The 20,133-nt window shown below is 48.5% G+C and overlaps 1 protein-coding gene across 1 annotated transcript in view; it reads left to right on the forward strand.

Annotated features, from left to right (window-relative positions):
• The window catches only part of LOC135273589 (uncharacterized protein C2orf78-like), a 78,192-nt gene extending 61,166 nt beyond the window's left edge, over window positions 1-17,026 (forward strand). The window contains exons 7-9 of the mRNA XM_064372778.1: window positions 11,043-11,155; window positions 13,528-14,292; window positions 15,099-17,026. Coding sequence (XP_064228848.1) covers window positions 11,043-11,155; window positions 13,528-14,292; window positions 15,099-17,026 — 2,806 coding nt within the window. The remainder of the gene's footprint in view (window positions 1-11,042; window positions 11,156-13,527; window positions 14,293-15,098) is intronic.
• Window positions 17,027-20,133: the final 3,107 nt, after the last annotated feature.

The raw sequence follows: 20,133 nt of genomic DNA on the forward strand, positions 1-20,133 counted from the left end.
CACGAAGCCAATCCATTGCACTCCAGCCTGAAAGACAAGAGAAAAAAAGCCACCCAAGCCAAGCAATTGCACTCCAGCCTGAAGGACAATAGCAAAAAACCCAGTCGAGGCAAGCCGTTGCACTCCAGCCTGAAGGACAAGAACAAAAAAGCCAGCCAAGCCAAGCCATTGCACTCCAGCCTTAAGGACAAGAGCAAAAAACCAGCCAAGCCAAGCCATTGCACTCCCGTCTGAAGGACAAGAGAAAAAAAGCCAGCCAAGGCAAGCCATTGCACTCTAGCCCGAAGCACAAGAGCAGAAAATGCAACCAAGCCAAGCTATGGCACTGCAGCCTGATGGACAAGAGCGAAAAAGCTAGCCAAGCAAAGCCATTGCACCAAGCCAAGCCATTGCACACTAGCCTGAAGGACAAGAGCATAAAAAGCCAGCCAAGCCAAGCCATTGCACTCCAGAATGAAGGACAAGAGCAAAAAAGCCAATCCACGCTAAGCCACGCCACTGGACTCCAGCATGAAGGGCAAGAGAAAACAAGCCAGCCAAGCGAAGCCATTGCACCAAGAAAAGCCATTGCACTCCAGACTGAAGGACAAGTCCAAAAAAGCCAGCCAAGCCAAGCCATTGCAACAAGCCAAGGCATTGCAGTCCAGCCTGAAGGACAAGACCAAAAAAGCCAGCCAAGCCAAGCCATGGCACCCGAGCCAGAAGGACACGGGCAAAAAACCAGCTAAGCCAAGCTATTGCACTCTGGCCTGAAGGACAGGAGATAAAAAGTCAGCCAAGCCAAGCAATTACAATACAGCCTGAAGGACAAGACCAGAAATGCCAGCCAAGCCAAGCCATTGCACTTCAGGATGAAGGACAAGAGCAAAAAACCAGCCAAGCCAAGCCATTGCACCAAGCCAAGGCACTGCAATCCAGCCTGAAGGACAAGAGCAAAAAAGCGAGCCAAGACAAGCCATTGCACCCCAGCCTGAAGGACAAGAGCAAAAAAGCCAGCCAAGACAAGCCATTGCACTCCAGCCTGAAGGAGAAGAGCGAAAAACCCAGCCACCCCAAGCCATTGCATCAAGCCAAGCCATTGCAATCTAGCCTGAAGGACAAGAGCAAAAAAGCCAGCCACCCCAAGCCATTGCACCAAGCCAAGCCATTGCACTCCCGCCTTAAGGACAAGAGGAAAAAAGCCAGCCAAGCCAAGCCATTGCAGTCCAGGCTGAAGGACAAGAGCAAAAAAGCCAGCCAAGCCAAGCCATTGCACCATGCCAAGCCATTGCAGTCCAGCCTGAAGGACAATACCAAAAAAGCCAGCCAAGCCAAGCCATTGCACTGCAGCCTGAAGGAAAAGAGCAAAAAAGACAGCCAAGCCAAACCATTGTACTCCAGCCTGAAGGCTAAGAGGAAAATAGCCAGCCAAGCCAAGCCATAGCATGGCAGCCCGAAAGACAAGAACAGAAACCAGCCAAGCCAAGCCATTGCACCAAGCCAAGACATTGCAATCCAGCTTGAAATACAAGAGTAAAAAAGCCACCGAAGCAAAGCCATTGCACTTCAGCCTGAAGGAGAAAAGCCAAAAAGCCAGTCAAGCCAAGACATTGCACCCAGGCAATCCATTGCACTCCAGCCTGAAGGACAAGAGCAAAAAAGTAAGTCAAGCCAAGCCATTGCACTCCAGCCTGAAGGACAATAGTAAAAAACCCAGCCGAGCCAAGCCATTGCACTCCAGCCTGAAGGACAAGAACAAAAAAGCCAGCGAAGCCAAGCCATTGCACTCCAGCCTTAAGGACAAGAGCAAAAGAGCAGGCCAAGCCAAGCCATTGCATGGCAGCCAGAAGGATTAGAGAAGAAACAAGCCAAGGCAAGGCATAGCACTCCAGCCTGAAGGATAAGAACAGAAAACCAGCCAAGCCAAGCCATTGCACCTAGCCAAGCCATTGCACTCCAGCCTGAAAGACAAGAGCAAAAAAGCCAGCCAAGCGAAGCCATTGCACTCCAGCCTGAAGGACAAGAGCAAAAAAATCCAGCCAAGCCAAGTCATTGCACCAAGCCAATCCATTGTACTCCAGCCGCAAGGACAAGAGCAAAAAAGCCAGACAAGCCAAGCCACTTCACACCAGCCTGAAGGACAAGAGCAAAAAACCAGCCAAGCCAAGCCATGGTACTCTCGAATGAGGGACAAGAGCAAAAAAGCCAGAAAACAAAAGCCATTGTTCTCCAGCCTGCAGGACAAGAGCAAAAAACCAGCCAAGCCAAGCCATTGAATTGCAGCCTGAAGGACAAGAGCAAAAAAGCCAGCCGAGCCAAGCCATTGCACTCCAGCCTGAAGGACAAGAGCAAAAAAGCCATGCAAGCCAAGCCATTGCACTCCAGCCTGAAGGACAAGAGCAAAAAAGGAAGCCCAGCCAAGCCATTGCACTTCAGCCTGAAGGAGAAGAGCAAAAAAGTCAGCCAAGCCAAGCCATTGCACTCCAACCTGAAGGACAAGAACAAAAAATCCAGTCAAGCCAAGCCACTGCACTCCAGTCTGAAGGAAAAGAGCAAAAAATTGAGCCAAGCCAAGCTGTTGCACTCTACCCTGAAGGACAAGAGCAAGAAAGCCAGCCAAGTAAAGCCATTGCAGTTCAGCCTGAAGGACAAGAGCAAAAAAACCAGCCAAGCCAAGCCACTGCACTCCAGCCTGAAGGATAAGAGAAAAAACGCCAGCCAAGCCAAGCCATTGCACTCCAGCCTGAAGGACAAGAGTATAAAATCCAAGCCAACCCAGCCAAGACATTGCACTCCAGGCTGAATGACAGGAGCAAAAAAGCCATTCGAAGCCAAGCCACAACATTGCAGTCCAGCCTGAAGGACAGGAGCAAAAAAGCCAGCCAAGCTAATCCATTTTAATCCATCATGAAGGACAAGAACAAAAAAGCCAGCCAAACCAAACCACTGCACTCCAGTCTGAAGGACAAGAGCCAAAAAGCAAACCAAGCGAAGCCATTGCACGAAGCCAAGCCATTCACTCCAGCCTGAAGAAGAAGACCAAAAAAGCCAGCCACGCCAGACCACTGCACTATAGCCTGAAGCACAAGGTTAAAAAAGCCAGCCAAGTCAAGCCATTGCACTTCAGCCTGAAGGACAAGGGTGAAAGAGCGAACCAGGCCAAGCCATTGCCCGAAGCCAAGCCATTGCACTCCAGCCTGAAGGACAAGAGCAAAAAAGCCAGGCAAGCCAAGTCATTGCACTCCTGCCTGAAAGTCAAGAGCAAAAGAGCCAGCCAAGCCAAGCCATTGCACTCCAGCGTGAAGGACAAGAGCAAAAAAGCCAGCCAAGCCAAGCCATTGCACTACAGCCTGATGGCCAAGAGGAAAATAGCCAGCCAAGCCAAGCCATTGCACTCCAGTCTGAAGGCCAAGAACAGAAAACCAGACAAGCCAAGCCATTGCACCAAGCCAAGCCATTGCAATCTAGCCTGAAAGACAAGAGCAAAAAAGCCATACAAGCCAAGTCATTGCACTCCAGCCTGAAGGACAAGAGAAAAAAGGCCAGTCAATCCAAGCAATTGCACTCCAGCCTGAAGGACAATAGCAAAAAACCCAGTCGAGGCAAGCCATTGCACTCCAACCTGAAGGACAAGAGCAAAAAAGCGAGCCAAGCCAATCCATTGCACTCCAGCCTGAAGGACAAGAGCAAAAAAAGCCAGCCAAGCCATGTGATTGCACCAAGCCAATCCATTGCACTCTAGCCTGAAGGACAAGAGCAAAAAAGCCATGCAAGCCAAGCCATTGCACGCCAGCCTGAAGGACAAGAGCAAAAAACCCAGCAGAGCCAAGCCACTGCACTCCAGCCTGAAGGACAAGAACAGAAAAGCCACCGAAGCGAAGCCATTGCACTCCAGCCTGAAGGACAAGAGTAATAAAGCCAGTCAAGACAAGCCACTGCCCTGCAGCCTGAAGGACAAGAGCAAAAAAGCCTGTCAAGTCAAGCCATTGCACTTCAGCCTGATGGACAAGAGCAAAAAATCCAGCAAAGCCAAGCCATTTTACTCCATCATGAAGGACAAGAGCAAAAAAGCCAGCCAAACCAAACCACTGCACTCCAGCCTGAAGGACAAGAGCAAAAAAGCCACCCAAGCGAAGCCATTGCATGAAGCCAAGCCATTGCACTCCAGCCTAAAGAAGAAGACTGAAAAAGCCAGCCACGCCAGACCACGGCACTGTAGCCTGAAGCACAAGGTTAAAAAAGCCAGCCAAGTCAAGCCATTGCACTTCAGCCTGAAGGACAAGGGTGAAAGAGCGAACCAAGCCATGCCATTGCACCAAGCCAAGCCATTGCACACCAGCCTGAAGGACAAGAGCAAAAAAGCCAGCCAAGCCAAGCCATGGCACTCGAGCCTGAAGGACACGAGCAAAAAACCAGCCAAGCCAAGCTATTGCACTCTAACGTGAAGGACAAGAGCAAAAAAACCAGCCAAGCCTAGCAATTATAATACAGCCTGAAGGACAGGACCAGAAAAGCCAGCCAAGCCAAGCCATTGCACTCCAGCCTGAAGTACAAGAGCAAAAAAGCGAGCCAAGCCAATCCATTGCACTCCAGCCTGAAGGACAAGAACCAATAAGCCAGCCAAGACAAGCCATTGCACTCCAGCCTGAAGGAGAAGAGTGAAAAAGTCAGTCACTCCAAGCCATTGCACCAAGCGAAGCCATTGCACTCTAGCCTGAAGGACAAGAGAAAAAAAGCCAGCCAAGTCAAGCCATTGCACCAAGCCAAGCCATTGAACTCCAGCCTGAAGGACAAGATGAAAAAAGCAAGCCAAGCCAAGGCATTGCACCAAGCCAAGCCATTGCACTCCAGGCAGAAGGACAAGAGCAAAAAAGCCAGCCAAGCCAAGCCATTGCACCAAGCCAAGCCATTGAAGTACAGCCTGAAGGGCAAGATAAAAAAAGCCAGCCAAGCCAAGCCATTGCACAAAGTCAAGCCATTGCACTCCAGCCTGAAGCACAAGAGCGAAAAAGCCAGCCAAGCCAAGGCATTGCACCAAGCCAAGCCATTGCACTGCAGTCTGAAGGACAAGACCAAAAAAGCCAGTGAAGCCAAGCCATTGCACTCCAGCCAGAAGGACAGGGGCAAAAAACCAGGAAAGCCAAGCTATTGCATTCTAGCCTGAAGGACAAGAGCAAAAAAGCCAGACAAGCCAAGCCATTACACTCCAGCCTGAAGGACAAGACCAGAAAAGCCAGCCAAGCTCAGCCATTGCATTCCAGCCTGAAAGACAGGACCAGAAAAGCAAGCCAAGCCAAGCTATTGCACTTCAGCTTGAAGGAAAAGAGCAAAAAAATCAGCCAAGCCAAGCCATTACACCGAACCAAGGCACTGAAATCCAGATTGAAGGACAAGAGCAAAAAAATCCAGCCAAGACAAGCCATTGCAATCCAGCCTGAAGAACAAGAGCAAAACACCAGGCAAGCCAAGCCATTGCACTCCAGTCTGAAGGACAAGAGAAAAAAAGCCAGCCAAGGCAAGCCATTGCACTCTAGCCTGAAGCACAAGAGCAGAAAATGCAACCAAGCCAGGCCATGGCACTGCAGCCTGATGGACAAGTGCGAAAAAGCTGGCCAAGCAAAGACATTGCACCAAGCCAAGCCATTGCACTCCAGGCTGAAGGACAAGAGGAAAAAGCCAGCCAAGCGAAGCCGTTGCACTCCAGCCTGAAGGATAAGAGCAATAAAGCCAAACCATGCCCAGCCTCGCCATTGCACTCCAGCCTGAAGGATAAGAGCAAACAAGCCAGCCAAGCGAAGCCATTGTACCAAGCCAAGCCATTGCACTCCAGGCTGAAGGACAAGAGCAAAAAAGCCAGCCAAGCCAAGCCATTGCACTCCAGCCTGAAGGACAATAGCAAAAAACCCAGCCGAGCCAATCCATTGCACTCCAGCCTGAAGGACAAGAGCAATAAAGCCAGTCAAGCGAAGCCATCGCACTCCAGACTGAAGGACAAGAGCAAAAAAGCCAGCCAAGCCAAGCCATTGCACTCCACCATGGAGGACAACAGCAAAAAAGCCAGTAAAGCCAAGTGGTTGCACTTCAGCCTGAAGGACTCGAGCAAAAACCCAGTCAAGGCAAGCCATTGCACTCCAGCCTGAAGCACAAGAGTCAAAAAGACAGCCAAGCCAAGCCATTACAATCCAGCCTGAAGGACAAGAACAGAAAAGCCAGCCAAGCCAAGCCATAGCACTACAGCCTGAAGGACAAGAACAGAAAACCAGCCAAGCCAAGCCATTGCACCAAGCCAAGCCATTGCACTCCAGCGTGAAAGACAAGAGTAAAAAAGCCAGCCAAGCCAAGACATTGCACCCATGCAATCCATTGCATTCCAGCCTGAAGGACAAGAGCAAAAAAGCCAGTCAAGCCAAGCCATTGCACAACAGCCTGAAGGACAAGAACAAAAAAGCCAGCGAAGCCAAGCCATTGCACTCCAGCCTTAAGGACAAGAGCAAAAAAGAAGGCCAAGCTAAGCCATTGCACACCAGCCATAAGGATAAGAGAAAAAACGAGGCAAGCCAAGCCATTGCACTCTAGCCTGAAGGACAAAAGCAAAAATGCCAGCCAAGCCAAGCCATTACACTCCAGCCTGAAGGACAAGACCAGAAAAGCCAGCCAAGGCAAGCCATTGCACTTCAGCTTGAAGGACAAGAGTAAAAAAGCCAGCCAAGCCAAGCCATTGCACTCCAGCCTGAAGGACAATAGCAAAAAACCCAGCCGAGTCAAGCCATTGCACTCCAGCCTGAAGAACAAGACCAGAAAAGCCAGCGAAGCGAAGCCATTGCACTCCAGCCTGAAGGACAAGAGCAATAAAGCCAGCCAAGCCAAGCCGTTGCACTCCAGCCTGAAACACATTAGGTACAAAGCCAGTCAAGCGAAGCCATTGTACTCCAGCTGCAAGGACAAGAGCAAAAAAGCCAGCCCAGTCAAGCCACTGCACAGCAGCCTGAATGACAAGAGAAAAAACCAGCCAAGTCAAGCCATGGCACTCTAGAATGAGGGACAAGAACAAAAAAGCCAGAAAACAAAAGCCATTGCACTCCAGCCTGAAGGACAAGAGCAAAAAACCAGCCACGCCAAGCCATTGCACTCCTGCCTGAAAGTCAAGAGCAAAAGAGCCAGCCAAGCCAAGCTATAGCACTCCAGCCTGAAGGACAAGAGCAAAAAAGCCAGCCAAGCCAAGCCATTGCACTCCAGCCTGAAGGACAAGAGCAAAAAAGCCAGCCAAGCCAAGCCATTGCACTCCAGCCTGAAGGCCAAGAGGAAAATAGCCAGCCAAGCCAAGCCATTGCACTCCAGCCTGAAGGACAAGAAGTGAAAACCAGCCACGCCAAGCCATTGCACCAAGCCAAGCCATTGCAATCAAGCCTGAAAGACAAGAGCAAAAAAGGCAGCCAAGCCAAGCCGAGACATGGCAATCCAGCCTGAAGGACAAGAGCAAGAAAGCCAAGCCAAGCTACCCAAGCCATTGCACTCCAGCCTAAAGGACAAGAGCAGAAAACCAGCCAACCGAAGCCATTGCACTCCAGCCTGAAGGACAAGAGGAAAAAAGCCATCTAAGTAAAGCCATTGAACTTTAGCCTGAAGGAGAAGAGCGAAAAACCAGCCAAGCCAAGCCATTGCACTCCAGCCAGAAGGACAAGAGAAAAAAGCAAGCCAAGCCAATCCATTGCACTCCAACCTGATAGACTGGAGCGAAAAAGCCAGCCAAGCCAAGTCATTGCACTCTAGCCTGAAGCACAGGAGCAAAAAAGCCAGCCAAGACAAGCCATTGCACTCCAGCCTGAAGGACAAGAGCGAAAAAGCCAGCCAAGCCAAGGCATTGCACCAAGCCAAGCAATTGCACTCCAGCCTGAAAGACAAGAGCAAAAACGCCCGCCAAGCCAAGACATTGCACTCCAGCCTGAAGGACAAGAGCTAAAACGCCAGCCATGCCAAGCCATTGAGCTCCAGCCTGAAGCAGAAGATCAAAAAAGCCAGCCAAGCCAAGCCATTGCAATCCAGACTGAAGGACAAGAGCATAAAAGCTAAGCGAAGCCAGCCAAGCAATTGCACTGCAGACTGAAAGACAAGAGGAAAAAAGACAGCCAAGCCAAGCCATGGCACTGCAGCCTGAAGGACAAGATCAAAACAGTCATCCAAAAAAGCCATTGTACTGCAGCCTGAAGGACAAGAGCAAAAACGCCAGCCTACCCAAGCCATTGCACTCCAGCCTGAAGGACAAGAGCAAAAAAGCCAGCGACGCGAAGCCATTGCACCAATCCAAGCCATTGCACTACAGCCCGAAGGACAAGAGCAAAAAATGCAAGGGAAGCCAGCCAAGCCATTGTACTATAGCCTGAAGGACAAGAGCAAAACAGACAGTGAAGCCAAGCCATTGCACTCCAGCCAGAAGGACAGGGGCAAAAAACCAGCCAAGCCAAGCTATTGCACTCTAGCTTGAAGGACAAGAGCAAAAAAGCCAGCCAAGCCAAGCCATTACAATCCAGCCTGAAGGACAAGACCAGAAAAGCCAGCCAAGTCAAGCCATTACAGTTCAGCCTGAAGGACAAGAGCAAAAAAGCAGCCAAGCCAAGCCATTGCACCGAGCCAAGGCACTGCAATCCAGACTGAAGGACAAGAGCAAAAAAGCGAGCCAAGACAAGACATTGCACTCCAGCCTGAAGGACAAGAGCAAAAAAGCCAGCCAAGCCAATCCATTACACTCCAGCCTGAAGGACAAGACCAGAAAAGCCAAGCCAAGCCAAGCCCTTGCAAGAGAAGCGAAGCTAAGACAAGCCATGGCAAGCCAAGCCAAGACAAGCCATGCCAAGCCTAGATAAGCCACGGCAAGCCAAGCCAAGCCACGCCAAGCCATGGCAAGCCAAGCCAAGAGAAGACAAGCCATGGCATGCCAAGCCAAGACAAGCCAAGCCATGGTAAGGCAAGCCACGACAAGACAAGCCATGGCAAGCCAAGGCAAGCCAAGCCTAGACAAGACAATCCATGGCAAGCCAAGACAAGCCAAGACAAGCCAAGACAAGCCAAGACGAGCCAAGATAAGATAAGCCATGGCAAGCCAAGACAAGACAAGACAAACCGTGGAAAGCCAAGACAAGCCAAGACAAGCCAAGACAAGCCATGGCAAGCCAGGCATCTCTTTCTTTGAGCACACAGCACAACTCACAACAGTGCCTTTGTCACAGACCCCTCCTTGATTTCCTCCACAAAATCTATCAGGCCAAGATAGTTCATGATGTCTCAAAAGAAACAACCATTATGAGGAAAACATGCAGTATGTCTTGCAACATTGTATTCCTTAAAAATATGACAAGGAGAAAACATGTAGATAAACCAGGGCATTTAAAAGCAATCTACAGGTCGGGCATGGTGGCTCACGCCTATAATCCCAGCACTTTGGGAGGCTGAGGTGGGAAGATCACCTGAGGTCAGGAGCCAACGTGGTGAAACCTTATCTCTACTAAAAATACCAAAATTGGTCGGGCATGGTGGCGGGCACCTGTAATCTCAGCTACTCAAGAGGCTGAGGCAGGAAAATCGCTTGAACCCAGGAGGTGCAGGTTCCAGTGAGCTGAGATCGTGCCACTGCACTCCAGCCTGGGAGACAAGCGTGAAACGCTGTCTCAAAAATAAATAAATAAATAAAAATAATAAGATAAAGGCAATCTACATTCCATAGACATACTAATGAATGATATAAATGAGGCAATAGGACATAAAACAAAATGGAAAAATATGATTATTTTCTTCAGTGTACAAAAGTCATGCGAGTTTCTGGACTATCTAGCTACGTAAAAAATTATGAATTGTCTGTTCGGTTAATACAAAATAAGTGTGTGTAATTGTTCCTCACGGAAACCAAAAAATCCACAGAAATCTCTTTGTTCCTGTACCCTCACCTTGCCTCCTTCCTATTCTCCACTAAATTCAACTCTTCATTTTGCCTGGCCCATGTACCCAAGCATGGCCGACAGGGAATTCTAAAGGCCCAAGGTTCCATAGTGGCAGTTTGCAATGGAGAGGAGGCTGTAAGTAACTGCCACACTGGATCCTTTTACATGAGAAGAAAGAAAGTACCTTGAATGCCTCTCACGTATAGAAGGGCAAGATGGCAAGATGTCTGTGTGGCCCAAGGAGCCAGAGGTAGCAAACTATGGCCAAAAGAATTGTGGCCAAAGGCTAGAAAAGGGAAGGTCTGCAGTCAGCCTTGTCTTCTACCTCTCTGGTGTTTGCTTCTCATGAGCAGAGTCCGTTTTCCAATCGTCAGGACACTGAAAAGACCCCTGCTCTGGAAGTTGACAGGAAGTCACATCCATGAGTGTGAAAATGCGAGAACAAGGCTCGGCCCAGAAACAATGCCTAAAATCAAGGGGAAAAAAGAAGAGCAGAAGGGAGATCCAAGTCCAACCTGGCCCAGCCTGGGCCAGCCCAAGGAAGGCAGGATTCAAGGAGAAGAAATTAAGAGAGGAGCTTGGGACCACATCATTTCCTACAAGGGGCAGTCAACGAACTTAGCTCTTCAGCCAAGGTACAAAACAGGGCTCTTTAATCTCTTCCTTTGGCCCTTAAAAGCAGCAGTAAATTCATTAATCAGACTCACTGAAATGCTTTTACAACAACTGTAATTGCTCAGCATAGATGTCCCATCCCTTTCTCTGCGGGGATAATGTGCATGTACTGTACAATTATACAGGTGTAGTATTATATGCTATGAAATATGGCATATAAAATGTAAAAACTAGTCAATGATGTTAGTGCACACGTATAAGAAACACTGAGATGATCTTGCAGGACTTCACCTCCCTGGAACTCAGCCACTTAGGACTGTTTCAGCTTTCCTACCACCTCTGCCAGCCAATCCCATCTTCTCGGGTATCTGGCCTCCCTTTTGGCTATCACACACCTTCCAACTGCCTGCTTCATGACATCATTCTCTCAGCAAGCCTATCACCACCTGGTAGAATCTTGGGGTAGCCTATCAATTTGTAGCATCGCAGGTGGCCAGTGACCAGTGTGACCGGTAGCCTTCGTACCGGACACACGCACTCCTTGGCTTCAGCCACCCAGACATCCACTAGGATCGTCTCTTCATCCCCTGTATCTACAGTTGATGTTTCTTCTTCTCTGACCATGTCAGGTAAAGAGAGAAAATTTCTTGACAGTTTTTCATTCGACTTCTTTCCCCTAACTTTCGATTTCTTTACCCCTATAGTCCCAAACAGCTTGGAATAACAGGGAAAGTATTCAAGTAGAAATCTAGAGACCGCGTTTCAGTTTTGGCTTTGACATTGACTAGCTGCGTGACTTTAGAGGACTCTTTCATTCTCTCACAAAATCTGTTTCCTCATCTGTTACATTAGGATAATAGATTGGTTATTCCCTCTTGCCCCTTTCTTTTCTAATGCTGAGTCTTAAAGGGCACATGTATAGAAAATGAAATCAGACACTTTTGAGGGTGTTTGTTTCAACAGAAACCAAGAGAAAACCTAAGTGGCGTAGAAAACTAGCAACACATCCTGTGGTGGTTCATGTCTAACAGTCTCCCTCCACTGATATTTCAACTTCACTATTTTAAATTTAGTGATGTTTGAAATATTCAGCCAGGCACAGTGGCTCACACCTGTAATCTCAGCGCTTTGGGAGGACATCTCCCTCACTAATATTTCAACTTTTCTATTTTATATTTACTGATGTGTAGTGATGTTTTTAATATTCAGCTGGGCATGGTAGCTCCCGCCTGTAATCTCAGTGCTTTGGGAGGCCGAGATGGAAGAATCGCTTCAGCCTAGGAATTCGAGACCAGTCTGGGCAACATTGCAAGACTCCAGCTCTACAAATATTTTTTAAAAATCGGCCAGGTGTGGGGGCACGCCAGGTACTCAGGAGGCCGAGGTGGGAGGGTCAGTTGACTGTTTTGAGCCCAGGAGATTGAATCTGCAGTGAGCCATGTTCACACCGCTGGTCTTCAGCCTGTGTGACAAGGCGAGACCCTGTCTCAAACAAACAAACAAACAAAAGTAATAGTCATGCTCTGGAGATTCCTCTCTGAGCTAGATGGAAAGAGAAAATGAAGAGTACTGGGTTATAAGGAGGCAGCTATTCTAGGGTAGGAATTTGGGATTTTAAATGAAAGCTGAAGGGCCAGGTCCCCTACACTTAGCCTTGGGATATGCTCTGGAGAATGACACGATGATTTCAAGAGAAAATAAGGTATTTTAAATTTTAGAAGAAAAGCACAAAGACAACAGAGTGAAATCTATTCCAAATAGGGCAAAATGAAGTTGGTTTTAGCAAACGCTTAGATCAAGAAACTACGAAGGAAACAGGCTAGAATAGAGTATCCCTAGGAAAAGCAGCTTATCAGAAGTCACATTCAGTGGTTTTTTTTCTGTTGCCCTTTTCAACATAGATGACACTTGACGGTTTTTAATATAAACATTTTAGAAATATGTTTTAGAAATGATGCTTCCAGGCCGAACACGGTGGCTCACCTCATAATCCCAGTACTCTGGGAGGCCAAGGCGGGCAGATCACTTGATGTCAGGAGTTCGAGACCAGCCTGGCAAACAGAATGAAGCCCTGTCTCTATTAAAAATACAAAAACTCAGCCATGTGCAGTGGTGCGCGTCTATAATCCCAGCTCCTCGGGAGGCTGAGGCACGAGAATTGCTTGAGCCCAGGAGGCAGAGGTTGCAGTGAGCTGAGGTCAAGCCACTGCACTCCAACCTGGGTGACAGAGTAAGACTCCGTCAAAAAAGAAACAAACAAACACACGCACACGAAACCATTTCTCCTCAAACTATTAAGTAGGATTTTGACTTAGGATAAAAGGCCAGGCTTGAAGAGGGCAAAGAACGACGCTTCTGATTTACCAATGGCCTGGCTTAAAGGTATATGCTAGGAAATGTCACACGACCTGTAGAAGCAAAATGTGACAGTAAGGATTATAAAACTGATAGCTGTACTGTATTCTAGTAGGCCCAAATTGCCATATGAAAAGTTCTATTTCTCCTGGTTTCTGGTCTGTGCTCAGAGAAAAGAGTCCTAGCAAGGAAGTCACGGTAATGATATTAACATAATGGTAAAACTTAAACAGGTCAATCTGACCTCTCTCAGCCTCAGTTACTCATAAAATAAGGTCCCTTTCTAAGGACCTCCCAGTTCTAAAATGCTCCAATTCTAGGAAATAGTTAGGAGTCAATACTCACCCAGATTCAAGGGAAAGACAGGGAAGGGAGAAGGTTGCTTCTAGCCTAGGAAATAATGTACGAACCCAGACCTCTTGGGTCTTCTGCACATCTGTGCCCATATTGGACACAAAGGAAGTTCATCAGAACAAACTGCTTCAGCACTCATGGCCATCATCAAGTGTTTGGCTTTTGGTATCTCAGTGAGTGTCGGTATTAGAGGCTTCCTGATTGCAACGACCTTAAGATAATGCTGTTCTTCAAATAAGGTGAAATTTTCTCAATCTCACTAGTTTGTTCATCTCTCTCTTCTTTCCTGCAGGAGATTTCCAAAATACTTCTTTACGTGGAAGAGCAAATTATCTGCAGCTCTCTCTTCCTGTGGAGAGCAGTGAGGTTTCCTTAACAGGAAGCATCTCCAACTTCTCCAGAGCCTCTGTTCCAACTGTTGGCTCAGCATGGCTACTGCCATCAGCCTCTGGCACCTGTTTCCAGCCACTCACGGGCAGTGCCTACCTTTGCCAACATTCTAGGACAGCTATGTTGTCTGGGGTTAGTGGCCAGACCCACAGCTCTACTTCAGCTGCCTCTTACCCAGGTGTTTTTGAGTGGGACATTACAGCGAGCACAGCAAAGAAGTCATCCTCACTCAGGGACTTCACTGTGACTGTCATTGACCAGAACACAGCTGTCTCTTCTATGCCTATGACAGCCCAGCATAAAACTTCAGATGCCAATATTATGGTCTCTCTGTATCCAACACTATCTGACAGCCTTGTTCAGGGGATAAAATCTCAAATTCCAAATCAGCAGGGCCATAGCCTGTCACTTCCCTACCAGAAAGGAAGCAGCCAGGTCTATTACTATAATCCAGGCATACTGGGGCCTCAACTCTCTGGAGAACTTGGCCCCTGGCTGCAATCCCATGGCTCTGTGTCATCTACAGGAAATAGGGCCTCTGCCCATCAACCAGAAATGGTGATGGTGCTAAAGGAGGTTCAGCCCACAATTGTTCTACCAACAGTCTCCACTTCTGCGATGTATCACTCTGTGTCTGCTCAACCCATCACAGAAACCAGTTTTCAAGGTGAGTACAAACAACAAGAAAGGAGAAGAATAAATGCAGCATTGAAAGGGAGGGTCAAATTTATAGCTGAGTGGTAAGTCCAAGGATAGGCAGAATTTAAGTCCTGAGACTTTAACCACTATTCTTGGGCATTGCTCTCCATTTTCAGACTCTATCTAAGAACACCTTCTGAGCGGGAAAGTGGAACACTATAATGGCCATCTATGCCACCTTTAAGAGAGTCGCAAGAGATACCACACTTTTTAGTGCCCTGGCTGATCAGTTCCCCTGCATCAGATGCCGTAACTTCCTTCCTTGATGTATTACTTTAGTCTCTTCGGAAGGCACTTCAGAAGTCTTATCTTGGCAGTGACCTTCTGATTTTCCTTAACTTACAATAGGATTTAAGACCTTCTGCTCAGAGACCCTCTCCAAAACAAACAGGCTCAGAATCTGTGCTTGCTTTATATTTCATGAGGAAGGGCTCCACTCTCTCCCCTAGTGCATGATGTAAAGGGTTACCCTAATTGAGAATGTGAGGCTTTAGAAAACATCTCCTATTTAAAAATCACTTTCACTTTTTATTTGACTTACAACAACCCTATGAAATTCAAAGAAAGCAAAAGCCAAGAAACAATCATACCAAATGATAACCGGTAAGAGAAAAGTCATTGCCTATCCCCTAATGCAGGGTCTTGTCCACGGTCCTGAAGAAGAGCTAGTAGACATGCCCGACCCATGTTAGAAAGGTATCCGATTGCTGCATTGGTGTGTAGGGGGAGCATCTCACTTACCAAGGGTTGACTTCTTTCTTGATTCCTTTGTAGTGACGGAAACTTCCCTGGGGATGGACACTTCCCTGGGATTGCAATCTCCAAGCCAGGCATTTTGTCTGGCACAAACTTCAGATTTCTCCAAGTCCTGCAGTAACAGAAACACCCAGTTATTACTTGAGAGTAATCCATCACCACAGCTTGGGGACATTTCAATGATAGCTCCAGTCCAGAGTCCAACTAATCTCTTGATGCTGTCTCCAGCTCCAAGCCAGTACAGAACCGGGAATAAGAATTTGGATGAGATTAAAAACAACCTGCCAATGCCTCTAGATGCCTACCAGTTCCCAAAAGAAAATCAAGATCCTCCACTGCTTCCTTTAGAAATCCCTGATATTCACCAGCTTCTGTCCTGCATCGATCCTCTTGGCCAAGAGGAGCAGCCTGGTTCCGAAAATACCAATCTGAGAAAGAACAGCTGGAGTCTTGAGGGCCAAGGGATACTTGAAAATGGGATTGAGTCTAGCAGTGATTTTGCAGACGTCACTGCATTGGTGAAGAATACTCACCTCCCCTCGATCTTCAGTTCCTTACAAGATCTTGACCAACTCAAAAGCCCCTCCGCAAAGAAACCCAGAGATCCCAGTGCCATCAGGGTAGATCAGGTGCAGGAAAAGTCAAGTGTCATAAAGGGTCACTCTGATCAAGTCTGGAAGAACAAGCATAAAGCTGCTGAGCCTATCCAGGGTGCTCCCAAGGCCACAATCCAGCCAAAGAACCCAGAGAGCCTAGCAGAGGGAGAAGTGACTGCTTGCGGTGCTACCACCAGTGACGGCGGTTCTGTGAACAAGGGCAAGTATTCTAGCAACAAACCTCACAAAGCCGCATCCAGCAGGAGCAGCGCAACTAAGAGGCCTGGGCAGGAGAAGGCCAAAAGGAGCAGAGAGAACAGCTCCAGGAAATCTGAAGACAGTAAGCAGTCAGGGACCAAAGTCAAGGCAGAAGAGAAGCAAACCATTCCCAATATGAAGCGGAAGAAAATTCAGGCTGAGCTTAGCCAAGAAACCATCAAAAAGCCACGAAGCTCCCTAGCCATGCACATGCTAGAGTCTGTGCAAGTTTTCCATGCACTGGGGAAAAAGATCGACAAGAAAACTGGATTCTCTTCCTCCCAGACTCTGGGAAGCTCAAGCAACACCCAGAACACCCGGCCATTCTCAGCTCTCAAACCATGGCGGGATACCCGACGTGAGACCAAAGGCCCGGAGGAAACTCAAGTCAAGGCCCAGAAACTGGATGGTGCTGAAAAAGAGTGTCCATCTCCATCCCAGCATGAGTTGCCACTACCTGGAAAGGTCACGTTGGTACCTTTGCCCTTTCCAACCCTGGACAAACCTCAAGCTCGACCTGTTTCTCGGCAGCCACACCCTCCGGCCTCACGTAGGCCTGCTGTGGCTTGCCCTGCTCCACCTGGTTCTACTAACTCAGCTCAGTCGACTGCAGGCAGTTCGTCCCAACTGGCTTCTACCAACACATCTTTGACAGGTCCTGCCAGACCAGCTCAGCCAATTTCAACCAATGCAACCCAACGCGGTTCAGCCGACCCTAACCAGCCTCCTACTGCCTCTCAGTCTGCTGCTTCTAGGCCAGTGCCCTACAAAACATCATCTTGGTCTTCTCTCCAGCGGGAGCCTGTTTCCACTGCTGTGACCAATCTCCAGTCACTGCCCAAGCCTCAAAATGAATTTCCAATCCAGGACTTCAGCTTACAACCCAGGCCATGGAGGACACCCAACATTTCTGGGCCAGTAGTGTCAACGCCCATCACAAAAGAGCGGAGGCCAGAGCGTGAGGCCATGAAGAGGAAGGCTCAGCGAGAGCGTGAGAATGCTGCCAAATACACCTCTTTGGGAAAACTGCAGTTCTTCATCCAAAGGGAAAAAGATATGGCAATTTCTCAATACTACGGCGACAGAATCTAAGAGCTGCTGAGACTGTTGGCTTTACTTTGGATACCAGCTGGTTTTCCAAATTAATAGATAGATACTACTTCATCCATTCCGATAATATATTTTTAAAACTTAATGAAGAAATCTAATAGAAGTAACGGATAAGTAATAAAGAGGCTTTTGAGTTTTGAGATGCTGTTGACTGAGGGTTTTCTTTTGGCGGTTGGATCAAAGGCTGCCTTGCAAGGAATTATGGCTGGGCATGGTGGCTCATGCCTGTAATCCCAGCACTTTGGGAGGCCAAGGTGGGTGGATCACCGGAGGTCAGCAGGACAAGGACAAAAGGGCCAGCCAAGCCAGGCCATTGCACCAAGCCAAGCCACTGCATTCCAGCCTGAAGGACAAGAGCATAAAAGGCAGCCAAGTCATGCCGTTGCACTCCAGGCTGAGGGAAAAGAGCAAAAAAGCCTGCCAAGCCAAGCCATGGCACTCTAGCCTGAAAAACAAGAGCATAAAAGCGAGCAAAGCCAAGCCATTGCACCAAGCCAAGCCATTGCACTCCACCACGAAGGACAAGAGCAAAAAAGCCAGCCAAGCCAAGCCGTTGCACCAAGTGAAGCCATTGCACTCCAGCCTGAAGGACAAAAGCAAAAATGCTAGCAAAGCCAAGCCACTGCACTCCAGCCTGAAGGACAAGAGCGAAAAGGCCAGCCAAGTAAAGCTATTGCACTCCAGCCTTAAGGACAAGAGGAAAACAGCCAGTCACGCCAAGCCACAGCACCATGCCAATCCATTGCACTCCAGCCTGAAGGAAAAGAGAAAAAAGTCAGCCAAGGCAAGCCATTGCACTCCAGACTGAAGGACAAGAGGAAAAAAGCCAAGCCAAACAAGCAAGCCATTGCACTCCTGCCTGAAGGACAAGAGCAAAAAAGCCAGTCAAGCCAAGCCACTGCACTTCAGCCTGATGGACAAGAGCAAAAAATCCATCCAAGCGAAGCCATTTTACTCCATCATGAAGGACAAGAGCAAAAAAGCCAGCCAAGACAAGCCACTGCACTCCAGCCTAAAGGACTAGAGCAAAAAAGCCAAGCAAGCGAAGCCATTGCACGAAGCCAAGCCATTACACTCTAGCCTGAAGAAGAAGACCAAAAAAGCCAGCCAAGCCACGCCACTGCACTCTAGCCTGAAGCACAAGGTTAAAAAAGCCAGCCAAGTCAAGCCATTGCGCCTCAGCCTGAAGGACAAGGGTGAAAGAGCGAACCAAGCCAAGCCATTGCACCAAGCCAAGCCATTGCACTCCAGCCTGAAGGACAAGAGCAAAAAAGCCAGGCAAGCCAAGTCATTGCACTCCTTCCTGAAAGTCAAGAGCAAAAGAGCCAGCCAAGCCAAGCTATAGCACTCCACCGTGAAGGAAAAGAGCAAAAAACCAGGCAAGCCAAGCGATTGCACCGAGCCAAGGCACTGCAATCCAGCCTGAAGGACAAGAGCAAAAAAGCGAGCCGAGACAAGCCATTGCACTCCAGCCTGAAGCGCAAGAGCAAAAAAGCCAGCCAAGCCAATCCATTGTACTCCAGCCTGAAGGACAAGAACAAAAAACCCAGCCAAGACAAGCCATTGCACTCCAGCCTGAAGGACAAGAGCAAAAAACCAGCCAAGCCAAGCCATTGCACTCCCGTCTGAAGGACAAGAGAAAAAAAGCCAGCCAAGGCAAGCCATTGCACTCTAGCCTGAAGCACAAGAGCAGAAAATGCAACCAAGTCAAGCTATGTCACTGCAGCCTGACGAACAAGAGATAAAAAGCAAGCCAAGCAAAGCCATTGCACCAAGCCAAGCCATTGCACTCCAGCCTGAAGAATAAGAGCATAAAAAGCCAGCCAACCCAAGCCATTGCACTCCAGCCTGAAGGACAAGAGCAAAAAAGCCAATCCACGCCAAGCCATGCCATTGCACTCCAGACTGAAGGACAACAACAGAAAACCAGTCAAGCCAAGCCATTGCAACAAGCAAGCCATTGCATTCCAGCCTGAAGGACAAGAGCAAAAAAAGCCAGCCAAGCCAAGTCATTGCACCAAGCCAATCCATTGAACTCCAGCCTGAAGGACAAGAGCAAAAAAGCCATGCAAGCCAAGCCATTGCACTCCAGCCTGAAGGAAAAGAGCAAAAAACCCAGCCGAGCCAAGCCATTGCACTCCAACCTGAAGGACAAGAACAAAAAAGCCAGCGAAGCCAAGCCATTGCACTCCAGCCTGAAGGAAAAGAGCAATAAAGCCAGTCAAGCCAAGCCATCGCACTCCAGACTGAAGGACAACAGCAAAAAAGTCAGCCAAGCCAAGCCATTGTACTCCATCCGCAAGGACAAGAGCAAAAAAGCAAACCAAGCCAAGCCACTGCACACAAGCCCGAAGGAGAAGAGAAAAAACGAGCCAAGCCAAGCCATGGCACTCTCGAATGAGGGACAAGTGCAAAAAATCCAGAAACAAAAGCCATTGCACTCTAGCCTGAAGGACAAGAGCAAAAACGCCAGGCAAGCCAAGCCATTGCAGTCCAGCCTGAAGGACAAGAGTATAAAATCGAAGCCAACCCAGCCAAGACATTGCACTCCAGGCTGAAGGACAAGAGCAAAAAAGCCATTCGAAGCCAAGCCACACCATTGCAGTCCAGCCTGAAGGACAAGGGCAAAAAAGACAGCCAAGCCAAGCCATTGCACTGCAGCCTGAAGGCCAAGAGGAAAATAGCCAGGCAAGCAAAGCCATAGCACTCCGGCCTGAAGGACAAGAACAGAAAACCAGCCAAGTCAAGCCCTTGCACCAAGCCAAGCCATTGCACTACAGCCTGAAAGACAAGAGCAAAAAGCCAGCCAAGCCAAGCCATTGCACTCCAGCCTAAAGGACAAGAGCAAAAAAAGCCAGACAAGCCAAGTCACTGCCCCAAGGCAATCCATTGTATTCCAGCCACAAGTACAAGAGCAAAAAAGCCAGCCAAGCCAAGCCACTGCACACCAGCCAGAAGGACAAGAGAAAAAACCGGCCAAGCCAAGCCATGGCACTGTCGAATGAGCGACAAAGAGCAAAAAAGCCAGTAAACAAAAGCCATTGCACTCCAGTCTGAAGGACAAGAGCAAAAAACCAGCCAAGCGAAGC

The sequence above is a fragment of the Aotus nancymaae genome, unplaced genomic scaffold, assembly GCF_030222135.1.
Source record: "Aotus nancymaae isolate 86718 unplaced genomic scaffold, 86718_ANA_hifiasm-v0.15.2.pri h1tg000008l, whole genome shotgun sequence".
NCBI classification, from domain to species: domain Eukaryota; kingdom Metazoa; phylum Chordata; class Mammalia; order Primates; family Aotidae; genus Aotus; species Aotus nancymaae.